The sequence below is a fragment of the Cheilinus undulatus genome, linkage group 14, assembly GCF_018320785.1.
Source record: "Cheilinus undulatus linkage group 14, ASM1832078v1, whole genome shotgun sequence".
Taxonomy (NCBI): Eukaryota; Metazoa; Chordata; class Actinopteri; order Labriformes; family Labridae; genus Cheilinus; species Cheilinus undulatus.
In genome coordinates this window covers 2,523,569-2,545,135 of record NC_054878.1, presented here as the reverse complement: position 1 = coordinate 2,545,135, position 21,567 = coordinate 2,523,569, and the positions used below count along the sequence as shown (strand labels likewise).

The window sequence follows — 21,567 nt, the reverse complement described above, 5'->3', positions numbered from 1 at the left end:
AGGAATCACATAAATGTTCTGATTGTGGTAACACCTTTTCAACAAGAGGGAGTCTGACACGACACATGAAAACTCATACAGGAGAGAAACCCTTCAGCTGCTCTGTTTGCAGTAAAAGATTTACACTAAAACGATATATGAAAAGACACATGAGGATTCACACAGGAGAGAAACCCTTTAGCTGCTCTGAGTGTGGCAAAAGATTTACAAGAAAGGGTCATATGGACAGTCACATGAGAAGTCACACTGGAGAGAAACCCTTTAGCTGCCCAGAGTGTGGTAAAAGATTCACCTTTAAACATCAAGTGACACGCCACAGGAGAGCTCATACAGAGGAGAAACCCTTTAGCTGCCCAGAGTGTGGTAAAAAATTTGCACAAAAGGGTCATATGAACCGTCACATGGGAGCTCATACGGGGGAGAAACCCTTTAGCTGCTCTGAGTGTGGAAAAACATTTAATTTGAAACATATTCTGACACAACACATGAGATCCCATACAGGAGAAAAACCTTTCAGCTGCTCTGGTTGCTTTAAAAAATTTACACAGAAATGTCACATGCAAGCCCACATGAGAACTCACTTCAGTGATTACACTTTCAGCTGCTCTGAGTGCAGTAAAAGATTCCAAAGCAATACAGATCTGATCAGGCATTTTCGAGTGCACACAGGAGAGAGACCCTTCAGCTGCTCCTTGTGCAATAAAACCTTTACACAAAGTATGAGCTGTCCCTCCACATGGCACATCACAGAGGTTAGAAACCCTACAGCTTCAGTGACTGTTCACAGAAATTTTCTTGGAGACCTCAGTTAAAAAATCATGAATGTGTCAGAGGTCAGGATTCAGGGGCGCTTCCAAACCAAACTAAGGAGAAAAGAGAGGCAGAAGCAGTAGCTGATGGAGAGGACTGTGGAGGAGCAGAACAAGCCAGAATCTTAGATCCAGAGAGGCATTTACAACCAGAGACTGAAGTCAGGACTGAAGACTCTTCTGGAGAAGAGACTGAAGACAGTGAAGATGATTAGGAGACCAGAGAACATCAGGGTCAGCAGAACCTGTTGACATCTGATTTTTGTTTCTCCTTACTTTTGGTGCAGCTCATTTCACTTAGCATAAGTAAAGTCTGTAATTTACTCTGTTTGCTGATGTTTGTGATGAAAGGTGTGGAGGTGGTGCATGGTGGTGACATTAAATAACATGCTGCACATTCTTGTTTTTACATTCTATACAAAAGGGCATTGCATATGATCCTGTGCTTTGCTGGAGACATTGCCCTAATCGTATACATACCAGACCTGCCAACCTGTATGCATTTTGCATAGCAGCTATGCAATTTGACATGTAAATACGCTGGTAAGACTTGCCTCTCTAAACTACGGACAGGTGAGCTCTGTGGGAAATGTTCACGTGCCATACTCATGTCTGACAGCACAGTGCAGCAGTGGGGTGAAGCAGTTTCAACCAATTATGCAGAGTAGCGGAGAATAATGAGTCTGCCGAACCTATAGGGTTATATTCCTGCTCCCCCTCTTTCCTGGCTCCTGCCCTTTGCCTCCCTCCCTGTTCCCCTACTTGCTGCAGCTGGCGGTTAAAAAGGTAAACTGTGCGATGGCAAGAGAGGTTTGTGCATGCCAGGCATGCAGTTTTACTTGTTGCCACAAAAACTTCACTCTACTTTGATTTAAGATTTGAAATTCATGCCTATTCCTTTAATTTTATATTTCTGGTGCATTTTCAATTCAAGCTGAATGTTATTTTCTCTTGTCATGCATAATTATTCACATCTGGAGTGTGAGCGGTCACGCTCCACAGCTGATATGATGGCGAGAATGTGACCTGCAGCACTCACAGGTCAGGCTCAAGGCATACACAGTACAGGTGGTTGGTATGTTTAAGAGGACATTGCTTAAACCCCAAGTTTTTTATTAAGGCAGGTAGGCTTGACGATGCTAACGAGTATCTGCTAGCTTACTTCTCCGTTCTCCTCGTCCTGAAATTAGGCACGCATGGTAGCAGTGAGTTGGGGTGAAGTGAGAAGACAGAGCCCCCAGTCTGCACTAACTTCTGATTAAAGATTAATGTGTAAAACGGTGCATTTTCTCTTTACTAATATCATAGCTGCTGCTGTTGGTTAACAAGCTAATACATGTCTGGATGTGGGACAGGCCCGATTTGACACAGACAGAAAGACAGCAGTGTATGAGGGAGAGACAAGGGAGAATGACAGGAGCACGGAGGAGTAGATCAATACAACCCCACTGCATAAACTTTGTGTATTGTTGGGGTAAAGACATGATTTGGTGACAGATTTTTTGTTTTATTTACCACTTAACTCCAATAGTACTGCTGTTATTATTACACTGTTAGAGAGAAAAGAGGGATCTATTCATTTACATTAACTCTATAAACATCAGACCCCAGTGTGATACTACAAAGTGGACCAAACTCTAACAGTGTTTAATGGATTTCTAATAATGTTACAAATATTTTCCTATTATTCTGAGTATCAGTAAATATATAAGGGGTGTCCAAACTATGGCCTGTGGGCCAACTGTGGCCCTTGGTCCTTTTGAAATGGCCTGCAAGAAATCCATTAAACAGGCCGACATAAGAACAAACTTGTACTTTACTCTGTTTCTTAGTTTGACCAGGATTAACAATATTGGGGTTTATACAATATGGCAATATTTACAAATTAAATTTAGCCAATATCAATACCAATATAAAATGCATAACACTTCAGCCCTTGAAACAGTTTTAGGATGAACAAAGAAAAATACTTCATTCTCTAGAACACATTAAAGTTTAAGTAATTAGGATGAAAACAAAAAAGACTTCAGCTGTCTGTTGGTCCTGCCTAATTTAAAAAAAAAAAAAAAAAAAAAAAAAAAAGAATGAATACAAACTGTGCTGGCAGGTCTGCCAGTATAGAGTGTTGTTCTCAGTTCTGTCAGTAGATGGTGCTGTTCTTTCTTTTGTATTTCTTTGCTAGAGTTAGCACAGCCAATCAGGATGACTCAGGTCAGGAATATTCAGGAAGTGAGTCTGATATGTTTAGTTAAGGATTTCTCCATCAGACTGACTGTGAGAATCTGAGGGGCCTGAATAGCAGTAGAGACGTGGAGTAGTGATGGGTGCTTCGTGAACGAGCCGGCTCTTTTATGTGAACAATAAGAGTCAGATCCCGTTTGAGAGCCATTTCATAGCATTGGTAACATTATTGCCAATTTTATTTATATATAGACTGTGTGTGTCTGTGTGTTATTTGATAGATTAGTGAGGATGACATTTTATCCTCTACGGGCACACATACATTAAGGACTCGTGTTTGCTGGTGTATCAATAATGTTTTATTTCAGGTGTCATACAGCCCAGCCAATGAGCAGATTTCTTCTAACCCACAAGGTGTTTTGAGGAGACAGTATATTTTTTCAAAAATTATATTTAATGATATTTTCAGCCATTCAAAAAAATGGAGCATAGTTGGAGTTAAACACCAGCCCAATATATCAATCATATGCAGAGATGGAAAAAGTACCGTTACTCTGGTTAAAATTTACTTGAGTAGAAGTAAAAGTACTGATCTATTAATCTACTTAAGTTAAAGTAAAAAGTAAATCATTTAAAATGTACTCAAAGTACTGAGTAGAAACTTTTGATACCCAAGGGGCTTTCACAGTGAAATCTGATCTGTCTTGAATATGCAGTAAGAAGAAAATATGGACCTCCAACCAGGTTATTTATTATAAGGTGTGATCTAACCTAAAGTACAATGCGACCGCTGTTTTGGGAAGAAATGTGGAATCATTCTCTGCTATATGCATGTACTGACTGTTATGTGTTGTGGAAGCTAAACGACTGGTTGTTTTCATGTTGTTGGCAGAAAGCTTGGACCTCCTTGTTGTGGCTTTGGTGTTTATTTGTTTTACTCATTGCCGATGCTTTTAAAGTGTAATTAAGTACAAAACTTCATTCAAAATATACTAAAGTAAAAGTAAAAGTAGATTCAAAATATACTAAAGTAAAAGTAAAAGTAGATTTAACTTGAAAAACCATTCAAAAACTACAAGTACACACAAAGGCTACTGAATTACAGTAATTTGAGTAAATGTATTGAGTTTCTTTCCACCACTGATATTGCTAAAACTGGCCAATCAAATTAAGCGAAACTGATACTTGAATAAAGAGCCGATTAGGAGCAGAAAACGTTGGCTCTTTTTACTGAATTGCACCAAATGATAAAGATCACTGAAAAGAGCCGGAATTCCCATTACTACTGTAGAGCAGTGGTTCTCAACGTTGGGGTTGGGACCCCATTGGGGGTCGTGAGAAACTGAGAGGGGGTCTCCAGATGCCTTAAAAAAAACTAAAAACATTTTTGAATTACACTGTTGCCACTTTACACCATATTGCCTAATTCTAACCCATTTTTGTCACTTTATCCCACCAATTTAACACATTTTTGAAACTGAAAACCCATTTTTTTGTCAGTTTTAAACCCTTTCCACCACTTCTTTTCTGCCTGGATTTGCCACTATTAAACCAACTTTGGCACTCTCTGCCTATTGTTGGCTCTGTTGACACATTGGTGCCATTATTTACACTTTAACCACTTTTTAAGCCACATTTCATAATTTGTTATGCCCATTTTTGCCAGTGTCTGACTATTTATACCTCCGCTAACCATTTTTGGCGAGTTCATATCGATTTTCATCCCATTTCACCAAATTTACACCTATTTTTGCAACTTTAACACCATTTCAGACACTTTTAAATCCCCTTTGACACTTAACATGCCCATTTTTTCACTTTAACCCATTCCAGTCATGTTTTGGTAATTTTTTTGCCACTTTTATGTAATTTTTTGGCATTTCTAACTAATTTCTACCATTTTTAAAATCTAATTTCACCACCTTTCCCACCATTTTTTTTGCCATTATTAACCCATTTTAGCTATTTTTAACGTATTTTGATTCTGTTTTTAACCCTTGTATGGTGTTCGGGTCTGTGGGACCTCTTTTCATTTTTTATTAAAAGAAAAATGATATGAGTAATTATTTTTTCAAACTCAGACTCATTGGCCTCAGCTCATTTTCTGTAAAGAACATATATCACAACACATTTTCAATGACCACACACTTTATACCCCCCTACACATTTATATTACATACAGGATGTTCGGGTCCAGTGGACCCATGGCTAAAAAAAAAGGGAGGAAATTGTAGGTCCTGTGTTCCCTCATTCTGTTTACTTCCTTTCTAGGCCTGCTGTGTGTGTGGCCTGTGTGTGTGTGTCTGTTTGAAGGTGTGTGTGTCTGTATGACCGTGTGTCTGTATGAAGGTGTGTTGTCTGTATGAAGGTGTGTTGTCTATATGAAGGTGTGTGTCTGTATGAAGGTGTGTGTGTCTGTATGACCGTGTGTCTGTATGAAGATGTGTGTGTCTATATGAAGGTGTGTGTCTGTATGAGGGTGTGTGTGTCTATATGAAGGTGTGTGTGTCTGGGGTGTGTGTCTATATGAAGGTGTGTGTGTCTGTATGAAGGTGTGTGTCTGTATGAAGGTGTGTGTCTGTATGAAGGTGTGTGTGTCTGTAAGAAGGTGTGTGTATCTGTGTGAAGGTGTGTGTGTCTGTATGAAGGTGTGTGTGTCTATATGAAGGTGTGTGTATGTGTGTGGGTGTGTGTGTGTGTGCATGTCTGAAAAAGAGAGAGAGTGTGTGTGAATGTAAGTGTGAATTTTGTGTTTCTGCCCCTGCTGTTCCTGCACCAGGTTGCTAAACTTGCAAACCAGATGGATATGCCCGTTTCTGGTTTCTCATTGGTGAATCCATCTTGTAAAGCTCCCATCCGAACCGTTTGGGCCCGGTTAGAAAGTGACAGGACCAGTCAGTGACAAGGGGCAGTACTTTGGGACACAGCAGAGTCGTGACATAAGCAAGCAGCAACAAGAGACTGGTGCCATTATGGTGGAAAAGATTAGCATAGATACTGCTAAAGCGCGAGTTTTATCAGAACTGGACGACATTCCTTTGCTAAAAGAAGAACAAAGAACAGCAGTGAGTTGTTTTCAAAAATGACTAAAGTCATGTACTGACATGTCTACAGTTGCCATGGTTCATACTATTCCTCAGTAGCTGCACATGCACAAATCGGTTACAGCTACGTCACGTGTTTTGTTGCTCTGATTGGCCCATAAAGATGTGACAGACAGAACGTTCATCCTATCACACTCCAAGTTTTTTTCAAAGGCTCTGCCGTTTTAAAAAAAAACTTTGCCCCTCATGTGTCGTATAGGCTGGTATGATAAGGCAGTCTGTTCAGTGGGGCTGTGTTGTCTAGACTGACATGGTCACTATATGTGTTCAATTTCTGTTGTGTACACTGACCTGAATGGGTAAAATTTATGTTGAAGTTCAAATAAATAAAAATAAATAGCTATAAAAAAAATGGCTTAATTTTTAAATTTGATTTTTTTCCCTCTCATATCTTGATTATATTACATTTTATTACAAAACAAACTAAAAATGAGTAGCACTTTATTTCATAAATGTGATCTAAAAAAGGCAAAAGGCAAATATTAAACATAAATGCTTTTTATATTGCTTGTAATTGGGATGAAGTAAACCTCTGTTGAGTTTTTTAACATAAAATTGTTTGATTTGGTTGAATTTAAAACCCACAAATGCAGCGGGTCCACCAGACCCACGAACACTGGCTGAGTAACAAAAATACGAACACCACACAAGGGTTAACAAAGGGATTTACATTTTGAAGAGGACTACTTACTACACAAATGAATTAAAATTTGAGTTGAGAACCCCTGCTGTAGAGGGCAGCAGTGCGCCTTCGTTGCGTCTGGTCTGCCGGAAACTCAAAAGAAGAGGAAGAAGCGAGGACAAGCCCCCATTCTTTTTACAGTCTAAGGAAAACACCGAAGAACTTTAAAGCTGAGTAAAGGACAAGAATGTTTTCAGTGGAGAAGTTTAGAGATGCCAACGAGCGGCCAGCTGCTGCAGCTGAGGAAATCTGTGACGATGGTAGAAGAGCTGCCGCCGAGAACGAGGCAGAGATCGACCGTCAGCGCAGAATGCTGGATATCGTCTGGAACCCTCACATCCTCTTACACAGAATAGGTGAGGAAATACGATTTTAGCTTTGTGTTTATGCGCAGAGATGCTGTTATTAAGACAAAATTTGGGTCTCATCTGTTAAACGAACAATAACCGATATTTCTAGATTGAGTTTTAATGGGCTATGGTTAGCTTACATTTTCTGTTGGAAGGAAATGGAACCAACCGACAGATGTTCACAGCTGTGGTCTAGCCAGCCTCTGAAACTTTTTGTGATGCACATGTAGAAAGACATTACGGTAAAGGATGCGAAACGACTGAAATCAAAACAGCCAATGGCTGGGTCCGTTAGAGAAGTCCAGAAAATCACCTCTCAAGTCCTGTCCTATCCACTTTTCCTTAACCCCGGAGAAAAACGTCACAGGGTCAAAGAAAGGTTAGAGTGAGACACTGATCATCAACTGGCGGCCCGGGGGCCACATCAGGCCCCCCAAGCTTCCTGTCCGGCCCCCGGAAGATCATTAATTCAGAAAAGAAGGAGAAGAAGATTTTAAGAGTATCCTTTTGCTTTAAATTTCTGCAGCTGTTAAATCCATCCCACAAACAGTTAACCTTAACATAGTTTTAGAATGACGAACCATTTGATCTGTTTTTACAGAAATTTACTGTCAAAATTAGTGGATATTTATAAAGAAAGAAAGAAAGAAGAAAGTTGTGAAAAGAGGTTAAAATGTGTCAAAAATGGTAAAGGGCAAAAGGTATCAACAATTGGTTGCAAATGACAAAAAATAGTGCAAGAAAGTAAAGAAAAGGAGGTAAAAAGTGGCAAAAAATGAAGAAAAGTGGCAAAAATTGATCAAATGGTGGCATAAAGGGGATAAAATGGGGTTAAAGTCATTCAAAAATCGGGCTAATGAGGCAAAAAGGGGCAAAAAGTATCAACAATGGGGGAAAAATGGTTTTAAAATTGCAAAATTTGTTGAAAAAAATGTAGTTAAAGGGGTTAACAAGTGGCAAAAATAGATAAAAGTGTAAAGGAAAATGCAAATACTACTGCAATATTTTCAATCAGACCAAAATGTTAATATAAATTTTGTGTATTTGAAAGTCTGGTCCCCAGAGTTTCTGTTGAGACCAAATCTGGCCCTTGTGCAGATGTACTTGATGAACCCTGGTGAGAGGATGGAAAGGAGAACAGCGGTGATTAAGGAATCCGACCTCATTTTTTTTTGTCTTTTAAGTAAACTTTATTTACAAATATAAGGCATGACAGACAGCATATCATGTACAAAAATGGGACTGAACATTGAACAAACCAGGGGTTTAAGTGATTACAGTGCTTGCACTTAAAATCTTTGTACAAAATTCAGTTCTTTCAGAATTTGAAAAGTCTTTGTTGCTTTGCTGGTCTTTACATATTCAACTGAGGTGCAGTATTGTCTGAGTTCAGCAAAGAAAACGGTGAAAGCAGGGTTTTGAGGATGTCTATTTAGATTTGTGTATGTGGAATTTACCAAGAATTATAAGCAGTTGAATTATATAGGTTGCATTAACAGACAAATCTTCAGACATAAAATATAACATAATGCCAGGTACATTGAACTGTACTTTAGTACACATTTTTTCGATTTACACACTGACCGCACTCTCCCTAGGCAAATGTTACGAACTGACATGTGTTTTTTGTGTAAAAACTACAATTTAAAGTTGATGGACAACAACAACAAAATTCTCATCTACCACTCGGTGCGTTCTCCGTGTTGTTATGAGTAGCGAATGAAACGTGAAAACCTCGGTGATAAATATGAGCTCATTAAGATTTTTATATCCTAAAGTCTCTTCAGGAAGAGGAACTGTGACTGTGAATGTCCAGAACAGCAGAAAATTTTCTCTTAATCTGAACTTTCAGCATAGTCAATACAACTAGATGAATAATGTTCAAGTCCTTTTATTTCACAACGATACTAAATAGTTTTGCTTTATTCCCTACCTATCCATTTTCTCATTAATTCTCTCGTCTCTGTTAATTTTATTAGTGTACTCTGGTTCCATCTTCCTCGTTATGTGAAAAGCTCTATAAACCACGTCTTCCCAGCGTAATTATGATGATAGATCTAATATTCACAATATGGCAACATGCCGACTTTATCGCTTTAACCCTTTAAAACCTACCATTGTTCAAGTCCACCAGGACATATTCTTACATTTTTACATACTGTAGTGCCATTTCTGGGTGTATGTTTATTTGCTTTACATCAATATAACCCTTATATCCCAAGTTTTAGTAATATGTAATGACTTATGTCCTAACTGCTACAATAAATTGCTTAAAAGTGCAATAAACCTAAAAAAAATGAAAATTGTTTTTTCACAAATATTTCAAAATACAGAAATTGCACAGCTGTATCCCTCAAATTTGTAAATATAAAAAGTTGAACAATATCCTTTGGAACCACAGGAAATGTATTTGGAGTCTGTCCATAACTTACTTTTTGAGATATAGTCAATTTTGTAACCTGTAAAAAACCCGAGCCGATGAGTAGTTGGACTCTTCATCTGACGCTGCAATTAGTTCAAAGCTTCGCGCCAACTCTAAAACTGTTTGGCACGACCAGGGTTTTGCAAATCCATAACTACATGTGTGTGGAGGTGTGTCAAAGGTGTATGTGTGATGAATGTCTGGTGTGTGTGGGTTGTGTGTCTGAGTGTTTCTGTAAAAAAGTAGGGGTGAAATGAGAGCGAGGGCAAGTATGTGTGCAGGCTAAGTTCTTCAATGAATGTGAACGGCCTTTATCATGGCTGACACTAAAATGCTTTCACTCAGAAACCTTTCTCGGCAAAATGGACTATTCGAACGGACCCTCTAACTGAAAAGGAAAGGAGCTTCATTATTTCCTTTATTATCTCCTTTAGCCTAGGAAACAAGAAAAAAGTTATTGTCAAATGTATAAAACATGTGATAAACGGAAGAAAATATGGTTGCTTGAGTCTTAGTCCCTCCCACCAGGAACTCATGCTGCTGGTGTTGTGAAGTTGCGTTGACGTCCACTAGCGTCCAATCAGAGAGTGACATCCAGTAAGAGGGCGTGTCTTTGATCAAAAAGAGTTCTGGGAAGCCTGCTCTCATGACTCTCTGCTCATCAGTCTTCAAATCTCATTCGTTGGTCTTCAGACCAGCTAAGAGTCTTTGGAACGGTCCTTAAGATGGCAGATCAGAAACTACCTCCAGTTCGACCGAGGACTGATAAATCACTAACATGGGATACATATCTACTAGGGCTATCAATAGATTCAAATTTTTAATTGCAATTAATCTCACAAATTCCATAGGTAACTCATGATTAATCGCAAATTAATCTCACTTTTTTGTCTGTTCTAAATGTACCTTACAGTACTATTTCTCAAGATTTAAATACCCTTATTAACACAAGTGGACAAAAATGCTTCCTTTATGCAAATGTTTGTTCATGTCAACAACCTGAAACAACAACAGATAAAGTCCAGAAAATTCTCTAGTCTGAGCTCAAAGATACTGAACGCTCCAAAAATCTGCTGAGAGCATAACATGGTAAACTCAAGACCAACAAGCCACAACAGATGGAGATACTGACCTTAATGTAACATTACTGAATAATACCACAATGTAGAGTCAAACTTTAGACCTCTAGAAGTTAACTCCTCTGTTGTCAGCATCTTAACACCGAACAACAGATCTCATCATCACACATGGACATAAAGAAGTCAAGTCTCTGCTGAGAGCTCAGCAGTAAGGCACAGACACATCAAATGGTGTTTCACTGTTCTGATGTGAGTAAGGTGGACGCATCTGGCCTGCTCAAGAGAAGAAGCAAGTCATTACTTAAAAAAAATGTCTGGTATTATTTATCATATTTTTACTTTCAAACTAAAAAAATGTAGTCCAAATGTAAAATAAATGCTGACAGTATGAAATGACTGTCATCAGTCATAGAAGAGCTACAGATTTAATCTAAAACCATTTTTTCTTCCTAAATAAAGGAGACCCACAGTCTAATAATGCTTTCAGCTTATATTATGATACTCTACAGAGCTCATTCACTAACCTCTGCTCTCCTGTCACACACCAGCCTCTGCTGCTCTGTCTCCTCCTCCTCATGATGCAGCTGTACATTCATCATGCATCAGACAATCTCCTCTAGGGACTGCAGAGTCTTTGACAGTTTTGCAGCATCTTGATGGACTGTTTTTTAAATTTGGCGTTTATTTACAGTTCCAGACGATCGTTTTAGTAAGTTTCGTTTTTTTCCAAATACTTTCACTTTCAAGCAGGAGCTGCATGGGGATGTGAGTGGGGGTAAACAGACCGTTAGGAGACGTGAGCGGACCAGTCAACAGTCAATATAAATAGTCTGCGCAGCTGTGGTGCCGGTTCATGGCAGATATAATAGCCTAAATAAATGAATAAATCATACTGGCCCAAAAGTGCGTCGGCACACTGGGAAATGCTCGGTATGCCAGATAGTGAGTCCATCCCTGCAGAGTTGTCTGAGTGTCTCTATTGTAAACAAATTCAGCACGGAGGGGGCGGCTCTCTGCATTAGTGGTGTGCATGGCCAGCGAGTGGTGCAGGCCAAGTAAGACTCTACAAACTTCCTGTAACTCCGTTCATGTCGACAGTAGGAGAAAATAACTTCAGTCTTATCTGACATGATCTGAAAACTCAACCTGTCATACAAAAGTCTCTGTCCTTTATCCATTTCTGCTCACTTGTACCGCATCACGACGCCACCACTTCCTGGTCTGGCAAACTAGGGATGGGTTGAGGGTCATAATCGTGCGACAAAAAATTAGCGGCATTAAAAGTAATTTGAGTTAACGCGATATTAACACATTAACTTTGACAGCCCTAATATCTACATATCAATACATAGAGGCTGCCTGGACTGCTGGCTTTCATTGGGGAGGTTGCGTCACGCTACTGCCATTTGCAAGAGGAGGAGTCACAGTTGATGATGACTGTAAGCCAATGATGGTAGGAGGTCTATTGTACCTCACAGAAGAATGAATCAATTTTCAAGCCTTTTATTTGACGATCCAGGATAACTGATCCAATGAAAAACCCAGGTTCTCATACCAAAATCTTGACCTAATATAAGGTTGAAGTGATTCTCTATGGAATAAACAGCAACATGTGTACTCACATGTAAAACATGAAAAAAATGTTTTCATGATCAGTCTTTAAAATAACAAAGAATGTGTCATTGATATCATGTGGTATTGAATAGGTATGAAACATTTTGGCTAAACAAACAGTTATATACTGGCATTAATGACATGTTTCCTCCCCCTGACTTTGTTTTATTGTTGTATCTCCAGACGTCCCACAGCAACATGTGTGTAAGGAGGAGGATGAGCAGCATCTCTGTCACCAGGAGAGGAAGTCCAGTCTGGACCAGGAGGAGCCAGAGCCTCCACAGATGAAAGAGGAGCAGGAGGGAGAGCAGCTCAAACAGGAGGAGACTGACACGCTGATAATGACTCCTAAAGAGGAGGAAAGTGAGCACAGAGAAGCAGATGGACAACATGTACAGCAGCTCCTCTCTCACAACTCTGATGCTGCTGAGAATCAAGATCCCAAAGAGAAGAAGCTGAAGGACTCAGAGATCACTGTAAAATCAAAACAAAGACAAAAGAGACACAGAAAACACACAGGTGAGAGGCTGTATTCATGTGAAGTATGTGGAAAAGCATTTAAACATAAACCTAGTTTAAAACAACACATGATGACACACACAGGTGAGCACCTGTAGAAAAAGATTCAGCCAGAAATCACATTGGAATCATCACATTCTTACTCACACAGGCACAAGAAAGTGCACCTGTCGTACCTGTGGGATATCATTTACACGTAGATTGGCGAAGGCGAGCTCAAGTCAACAGAATGAAGAATATCGGTGCCGGCTCAAAACCACTAATAGACAAAAACCAAACGGTCGGCACTCGTCATAAAGTTTTAAACTTTTATTTAAAAAGAAAATGAGAGCAGCAAACAAAACGGATGCATTTCAGCCCGAGGCTTTCATCAGCATTTCTACAACACCTGTGGGTGTGTCACTTATAAACAATCAACACCAGAACAGTCTAATAGGAAACCCACATGATACAATAAGGAGCAAACAATGAAATTCAACTTCATGAGGATGTGTACACATCAGCTGAGAAAAATAAATACACTAATTAATGATAACAAAAATAATACCAACAAGGAAAATAAATTACATTATTATATAATCCTTAGACGTATAAGTCTCTGCCAACCCAGGAAATGAAGTCAAACAAACAAAAATGAATAAATAAAAACCACAAAATCATTATACAAGTGGCTCTTCCAGTGTCACGCAACCCATTGATAGCTCCATTAATACATGTCAGTCCAAACAAAACACCCCACTTAGTACGTAGTCCAAAAAACAACACTTATAAAAACATGAAAGAATCAACTCCTCATTTAAACCTCTGGGATACTCAGTTTGCAGATGCTGAATCCAGAAGGCTTCCCTCTGGAGGAGCTTTTTGTCCCTGTCACCCCCTGTCCGGAGCGGCCCCACCGACCCAATCCCCATAAACCTTAACGTGCACACTCCATGTCCAGCAGAGTTAAAATGTCTGGCCACCGGTGACCTTTCATCATGATTTCTAATGTTGCTTTTGTGTTCGGATATGCGGATCCTGAGTTCCTTTTTGTTTTACCGACATAATAAAAACTGCACGGACATTTCAGAAGATAAACCACATGGGTGCTTCTGCATGTTATTCTGCCTTTAACTTTTATTTTTCTACCAGTATGAGGATGTGTCAGCTAGAGCCCGACCGATATGGGATTTTTGGGGCTGATGCCGATACTGATATTAGGGGCAAAAAAAAAAAAGGCCGATATCCAATATATCGGCTGATATCCAATATATTGGCCAATAACCGATATATCAGCCGATATATGAAAGAAGAACATATTTTGGTTGTTGACCATATTAGGAAAATGATAAATGGAGAGCCACATTTACATCGTTGTGGCAAATATGCACATAGAATATGTTTACAATGTGTTTCTTGATAACCCTGAGGAAGGCCACAAGCTTAAATGCACCCGTTTTATAAAGCTGTTCTCTAAAGATCAACTATTAGTGAAACTTTCTGTCTCCACACTGGTAGAATATGTCACAGGAAAGATAAACACCGTCTGAATGCTTTTCTGGTTTGTGCTTTTCAAAGTAAAAGCCCGGTTTAGTATTTCTATAGAGAAACTTTGTTCACTTGTACAGAATGCTTTTATTTTGAAAAGTTCCTGACAAACTTCCACTGTACACTGAATGAAGTCGCTTTTACAAGGGGGATTTATTGAGGTAAAACTTATGAAGAAGGACAGGGCTTTGAGAGCAGGGAGATACGACTGACAGGCAGAAAACTCGCACCCTGTGCGAAAGCTGCACCGGCAGGAATCGGAGCTGACGTGCGGCACACACAAGCAGCAAACAAGCCGAGTGAGTCCGACTGCAGCAGGGACTGGGCTGCATGCGGGTGCTTAGGGACGAGGATGGCAGCCCTGGCTGCTCAGTGAGAAAAGCAACAACGATACATGCTTTCACGTCAGAATCTCCAAAGTCTCCAGTAACACCAGAAAAAGTCACTAGATTTGTCACTAGTCGCTTTTTGAAAAAGAGTTGCCAGAGGGGTCTGAAAACTCGCTAAATATAGCGACAAAGTCGCTAAGTTGGCAACACTGAGTGAGGGAGAGCTGCTGCTGCACTCTGTGTCTGGGGGGAGGGGCCAGGCGCTCGGGTTGAGTTCAGCATGGAGACACACAGAGCGACAGGAGCAAAAAGAGAGAGACAAAATCTCCGTGCAGCAAAAAAGTTAATTGGCTACATATTGGCCGATGTTGATTAATCTGTGAAACGCTATAATCGGCCTGATTAATCAGCCCGCCGATAAACTGGTTGGGCTCTAGTGTCAGCTGATCTGATCTAATCATGGCATTACAGTTCACACGGTTACAACAGGGGTAGTTACCTGGAGTGGGAGAACTAAGAAAGTGAGTTGGTTTAACATACATGTCAGTTTTCACCAGCTTATCTCTGAGGTTGCTAGATCTTTTTGTTGCACAGATTGGAGGTTTTTCGAATACCTTGCCAACTACAGGGTCACCAGACAGAAAATGCCAGTATTTCTTAATAATGCCCTTTATCTGGCTAGAGAGAGGTGAAAAGGTTGTTGTTGTTAAAACAACCGAGTGAGTGCTAGGGCGAGGAGGGTGGGGGGTGGGGGAGACTGGTCCTGTCTTTCTCTTTAACCTGCACTAAACATGCCTGCAGAAGACTGATGTCATAGTTGCGTTCAAGAAAAACCAGCAATAAATTCATTTGCATGTTTGTCAAATTCTTCCTCAGAGCTGCATATTCTCCTCACCCTAACTAACTGGCTGTAAGGTAAACTCTTTTTTAGGCTCTGTGGATGAAAACTAGAGTAATGTAGGTAGTTATTTCTGTCTGTCTTTTTTACGGAACAAAGTGGTTTGAATAAGTGCAGCTTTTTTGACCTTTACATCTAAGAAAGAAGTTCATCTGCTGTACCCGAAAACACAAAAAACAAGTCGTCAGTGTACCTGTACCAGCATTTAACCTTAGAGAAATAAGGATTGTTGTTATAGACGTAGCCATCCTTGAATTTACCATTAAAAAGGTTGGCATAATTAGGGCTGAAAGGGCTACCCATAGGAACTCTGTTTCTGTAGAAAAAAATCTCCCTCAAACCTGAAGTAATTTTTGGTCAGGACTGTGTCAGCTAGTTTCATGAGTAACTCAAGTGAAGGTTCTTGACTGTCCGTAGAGCTCAGGTTATGATGCAGGGCTTGTAAACCTTCCTTATGAGGTACACTAGTATAAAGGCTTACAACATCCATGGTAAGCAAAAGATCTGAATCGTCGACACCACCCACTGTTTCTGGTTTTCTCAAAAAATCAGAGGTGTCCTGTATAAACGAAGGTAACTGTGATACCAGATGAAAATCAATGAATTGAGAGATTGGCTCTGTGAGGGAGCCTATTCCAGAGACTATAGGACATCCTGGCACCGGCTCCTCGCAGCTTTTATGGATTTTTTGCAATGTGTAAAAATTAGGACTGATATTCGTCATTTGAAATTAACTGAATGCTAAGTGCCCCATCTAGAATGGCCTCAGTTTCCTTAAAAAATTTAATTGTGGGATCAAAACTCAGAGGAGTGTAGAAATCAGCGTTACTTAATTGGTTCCTTATTTCGTTCCAGGTTCTCATACCAAAATCTTGACCTAATATGAGGTTGCAGTGATACTCTATGGAATACACAGCAACATGTGTACTCACATGTAAACTTTTTCATATTTTCATAATCAGTCTTTAAAATAACAAAGGATGTGTGATTGATATCATGTGGTATTGAATAGGTATAAAACACTTTGACTGAACAAACAGTTGTATACTGGGACTAATGACTAGGAACGCACTGAAAGGAAAATTCTTGGCCAAAACCGAAAACGGAAAATGAGGACACCAAGGCCGAAACGGAAACACCGAAAGAAATTATTATGCCAGTTACTAATACCATTGCATTTATGGCTATGATTTTGTACTAACCTCACTAAAATAAATTGCAATTGCATAAATTAATATTAATGCTTCAAAGAATAAATTAATTACAAAATTATGTAAATATTTATTAAGCACTGACATTCCAACAATGCACAATATAAAATAAAATAAAATACAACATAAAATGTTTAACTTGACCCCACTCATTTATACATTAAATCGGTGGTTCTCAATCTTTTTTCAGTCATGTACCCTCTGTGAAGTATTTTTTCAGCCAAGTACCCCCTAAACAGTGCAAAGCTTTTTGACCAAAAAGAAAGACATTAAACAGCGCTGACAGGCGTCTGATTTGTCAAACTTTGTAACTGATAAACAATTTTAAATGACAAATATTAGATTTTTTTTCATACATTTTATACGTTAAAAATGTATGACTAAATTCATGTCACATCTTCTCATTTCTAAATGTGGTAATTCAAGTTATTGTAGCTATTGAAAACATTGACTGGAAAGGCTTTAAACTCAGAAGTGTGCAAAACTCCTCAGCTGCTGGAAATAAAAACATAGAGCTAGAGAGAACTAAAAACCTGTAAATGATAAACAAATTATCAAAAAGACTTCTCTCTTCTCAAATTGAAATCATGAACATAGTTATAGATCAGCATTTCTTCACAAAAACTAAATCATGAACCTTTTTATGAATGAAGTGATTGTGATTACAGTGATTGATAGGCATGTGCCCGTGTGGGTCAAACCATTCTGCCATGGGGGTGACTCAGGGGGTTTTAGGGTGATTCAATTTACGAGCCTACAAAATATTAACTTCAGTTTATAAACTTAAGGTCCTTACATTCTAGATGCAATTTTTTCATGCATATTATTCACACAAAACATTTACATTTCGAACCTGTAGTGAGTCAAAGCAAGCCTCCACACCAGTAACATCATTTCGCAGTGCGACATTGCTGCAGATATTTAAGTAGCGCATTTACGTTCACAAAGACATGTCGGGCTGCCTGCTGCCTGTCTCTCTCTCTACCAGGCTAAAAAGGGGCAAACACACAAGCACTGATACAGACAGATATGAGGAGATGTCAAACATCAAAGAGAGGGACAAACATCCTTTTATCTTCTGCTCCAATAAATATCACTGTTTATCAGAGGACAGAGAAAACACACTGCAGACGTACACCGCACGAATGTGATTTTAGAATGTAATATACTTGCAAAATCATGTCGCTCCTGACGCGCAAAGAAAGGCACTATTTTTCTTAAATAGGCAGCATATATTTTAAAATCTCACGTACCCCTATTTGAGAACCACTGATCCAAGTGCGTGCTGGGCGCGGTTTTTGCTTGCGTCGTCAAAACATCATGTTTCGGCCTTGTTGTTTCGGCCAAAAATTTTCTGTGGCCGAATTTTCGGTGCATCCCTACTAATGACATGTTTCCTTCACCTTACTTTGTTTTGTTTTTGTATCTCCAGACGTCCCACAGCAACATGTGTGTAAGGAGGAGGAGGACGAGCAGCAGCTCTGTCACCAGGAGAGGAAGTCCAGTCTGGACCAGGAGGAGCCAGAGCCTCCACAGATGAAAGAGGAGCAGGAGGGAGAGCAGCTCAAACAGGAGGAGACTGACACGCTGATAATGACTCCTAAAGAGGAGGAAAGTGAGCACAGAGAATCAGATGGACAACATGTACAGCAGCTCCTCTCTCACAACTCTGATGCTGCTGAGAATCAAGATCCCAAAGAGAAGAATCAAAAAGACTCAGAGATCACTGTAAAATCAAAACAAAGACAAGAGAGACACAGAAAACACACAGGTGAGAGTTGTTACTCCTGCAGCACTTGTGGACAAAGATTCAGCCAGAAATCACATTGGAATCATCACATTCGTACTCACACAGGTACAAGAAAGTACACCTGTGGTACCTGTGGGACATCATTTACACGTAAATGTACTTTGGATGAACACTTAAAAATCCATACAGGTGAAAAACCACATGCCTGCACAATGTGCAACAAATCTTTTAGAAAAAAAGGTAATTTGACAGTCCACATAATGACACACACAGGTGAGAAGCCTTTCTCCTGCAGCACCTGTGGAACAAGATTCTATACAAAATCACATATGAATCGGCACATCCGTACTCACACATGTACAAGAGTGTACACCTGTGGAACATCATTCACACATAAATTTACTTTGGATGAACACTTAAAAATCCATACAGGTGAAAAACCACACACCTGCACAATATGCAACAAATCATTCAGACTTAAAAATGATTTGACAATTCACATGAGAAGACACACAGGTGAGAAGCCTCACTCCTGCAGCACCTGTGGAACAAGATTCAGTCGGAAATCAGCCTTGGATCAGCACATTCGTACTCACACAGGTACAAAGCCGTACACCTGTGTTACCTGTGGAAGATCATTCACACAGAATTCTGTTTGGAACAGGCACTTAAAAATCCATACAGGTGAAAAACCACACACCTGCACAATGTGCGACAAATCTTTTAGACAAAAATGTGAGCTGACAGTCCACATGAGAACACACACAGGTGAGAAGCCTTACTCCTGCAGCACCTGTGGAACAAGATTCAGTCAGAAATCAACCTTGGATCAACACATTCGTACTCACACAGGTTCAAAGCCGTACACCTGTGTTACCTGTGGAAGATCATTCACACAGAAATCTTGTCTGATCCAGCACTTAAAAATCCATACAGGTGAAAAACCACATACGTGCACAATGTGCAACAAATCTTTCAGAGACAAAGGTAATTTGACAACGCACATGAGAAGGCACACAGGTGAGAAGCCTTTCTCCTGCAGCACCTGTGGAAAAAGATTCTGTCAGAAATCAGATCTGAATAAGCACATTCTTACTCACACAGGCTCAAAGCCATTCACCTGTGGTAACTGTGGAAGATCATTCACAGATAAAAGGTCTCTGGACTACCACGTAGAGATCCATGCAGACTATAATGGTTAAACTTCCTAAATCTGTGTCAGGTCTCTCAGAATTGGTGCTGACTTGATGGTTCATGAGAGAAGACCTGACACTGCTGAGACACTGTACCTTTGATACCTGAGATCTGCTAGAAAAGAGACTTTGACTCCTCGACTTTTTTGTGACTAGTGTTAGGTCCTGTTACTGTTAAAGTTACTTGTTATGTTCCCAGATTCCTGCCATTAAAAACATTCCTGTGTTACATAGTGAGAAAAGTAACACATGAAGCCCACTTCAGACCAAAGATTCATGACACAAGCAGACAGAACAGCTCCAGTCAGAACAGCTGATGGTGTTGTCAGTTTCTGCTTGTCTTGCTGTTAATCTTTGGTCTGATCTGGGATTTAGAGTACTTTTGCATTACTGAAGATTTAAATGTTTTTGTGACTTGCTACACAGTGCATCTTCATGCAGCTTTATGTACAGTTCATTCTCTGCAGTTTAATAACAATGCAGTTCTTCGTTTTAATAATATGACAGCAGACTTAGCTCAGAGGTATAAAGTATTAAACAGCTGTTTGAATGAAAACACTACAACACAAGCTTTTGAACTTTTGTTTCATGTTGATGTTTTTCTTGTTCTTTTGTTAAGAAATGAACATTAACAGATTTTTCCAAACAATAAATGTTCTGTCTGAAAGCTCACTAGTTAAATCAGCTGGCTACTCATGCACATTGACACAGGTGTATGTTTACCTTTGGCTGGTACCAGCGTTTCTGCTAGACTTTTTTGTCCCTGGTCAAAATGACCAGCAGTCCTCAAGAATTCCAGCCATTTAGAACAACTACAGGACATTTGCTTTAACATTATTTTGCTGTATTAACAGCAGCAAAACGCATAAACCTGATATTCTGTGATACATTGATACATACAAGTATGCGCTAAACGGGAGAGGGGACACATTTTTATTTCCAGACCTGACCCAAAACCGAGACAGTAGAAACCAAGCCGACAGTAAACCTGAGTAATTATTATCCTATTACAGACTGGTAGACATGTACACATAATTAGACCCTAGAACCAACTGCACAAAGACTTTCTCTTATTTTTCTTTGTGGAAGTGGTTTAAAGTTTCAAAATAAAGGCTACGCGCTTTTCCTTACACACGCAGTCAGTTACACATTATACACCCACGTTAAACTCATAAACAACAACGGTTAGCTTCACATTAGCACCGTAAGCCTGTTAGCACATTGGCTGCTACTGTAACTTAGCAGCTTACAACAGCCACGGAAACTCAGGCTGGTACACAGCTATGTGCCGACAAGTTGGAGAGAAACAGAAACTGTGCATGTGCTTTTAGGATTTGCTTTTATCACAGTTAAATTGAAAATCATGTATTTTTACACGAATGTATTACTTTTATTTAAAATGGTTGAATTACATGAATTTCAGAACTAGCGTGTTAACTACATGTTGTAACAATAAAGTGTTGTGAGTTCTCTAATGGCTTCACTTGAGGCGAGTCATTCTGCTGTCTATTTTTTTTATAAAGTCTTTGAGGGCGTTTTGACCAAGTGGTCTGGTTCAGATCAATGATATGTTTATTATCCCCAAGGGGGAATTTGCTTCACAGCCAGCAGGACCATACAAACAATTCCTGTTGTAGTCAGAAATACTACATTAAAAGACGAGTCAGGAGTCAGAACGAGTTGAATGCAGCCTTGACGTTAGGTTTATTTTCAGCAGAAAAAAGGTACATGAGTGAGACCCCCAACCTCTCGTAGCCAACCAGATCGTAGGCTTTTATACCTCTCAGTCCATGTGTGCACATAATATGTGTCTACGTCTAACTAAACACTTCTGAATGTTCACCACACACACATTTCTTGGCAACTACCAAAACATTTCCTGGGCATTGGGTCCGAGTT

The 21,567-nt window shown here is 39.6% G+C and overlaps 2 protein-coding genes across 2 annotated transcripts in view; one reads left to right on the top strand and one right to left on the bottom strand.

Annotated features, from left to right (window-relative positions):
* The window catches only part of LOC121521899 (oocyte zinc finger protein XlCOF6-like), a 310,080-nt gene that overhangs the window by 113,165 nt on the left and 175,348 nt on the right, over positions 1-21,567 (bottom strand). The gene's annotated exons all lie outside the window — the stretch shown is intronic.
* On the top strand, positions 12,583-21,067 carry LOC121521903 (gastrula zinc finger protein XlCGF57.1-like). The gene is made up of 2 exons (XM_041806105.1): positions 12,583-12,760; positions 18,158-21,067. The coding sequence occupies exons 1-2, from the start codon at positions 12,583-12,585 to the stop codon at positions 19,675-19,677; spliced, it is 1,698 nt and encodes a 565-aa protein (XP_041662039.1). The 3' UTR covers positions 19,678-21,067.

Coding starts and splice junctions, on each gene's coding strand:
- LOC121521903 (XM_041806105.1), top strand. CDS start 12,583: ATGACTCCTAAAGAGGAGGAAAGTGAGCACAGAGAAGCAGATGGACAA. Junction 12,761..18,157: donor GAGACACAGAAAACACACAG/GTGAGAGGCTGT, acceptor TTGTATCTCCAG/ACGTCCCACAGCAACATGTG.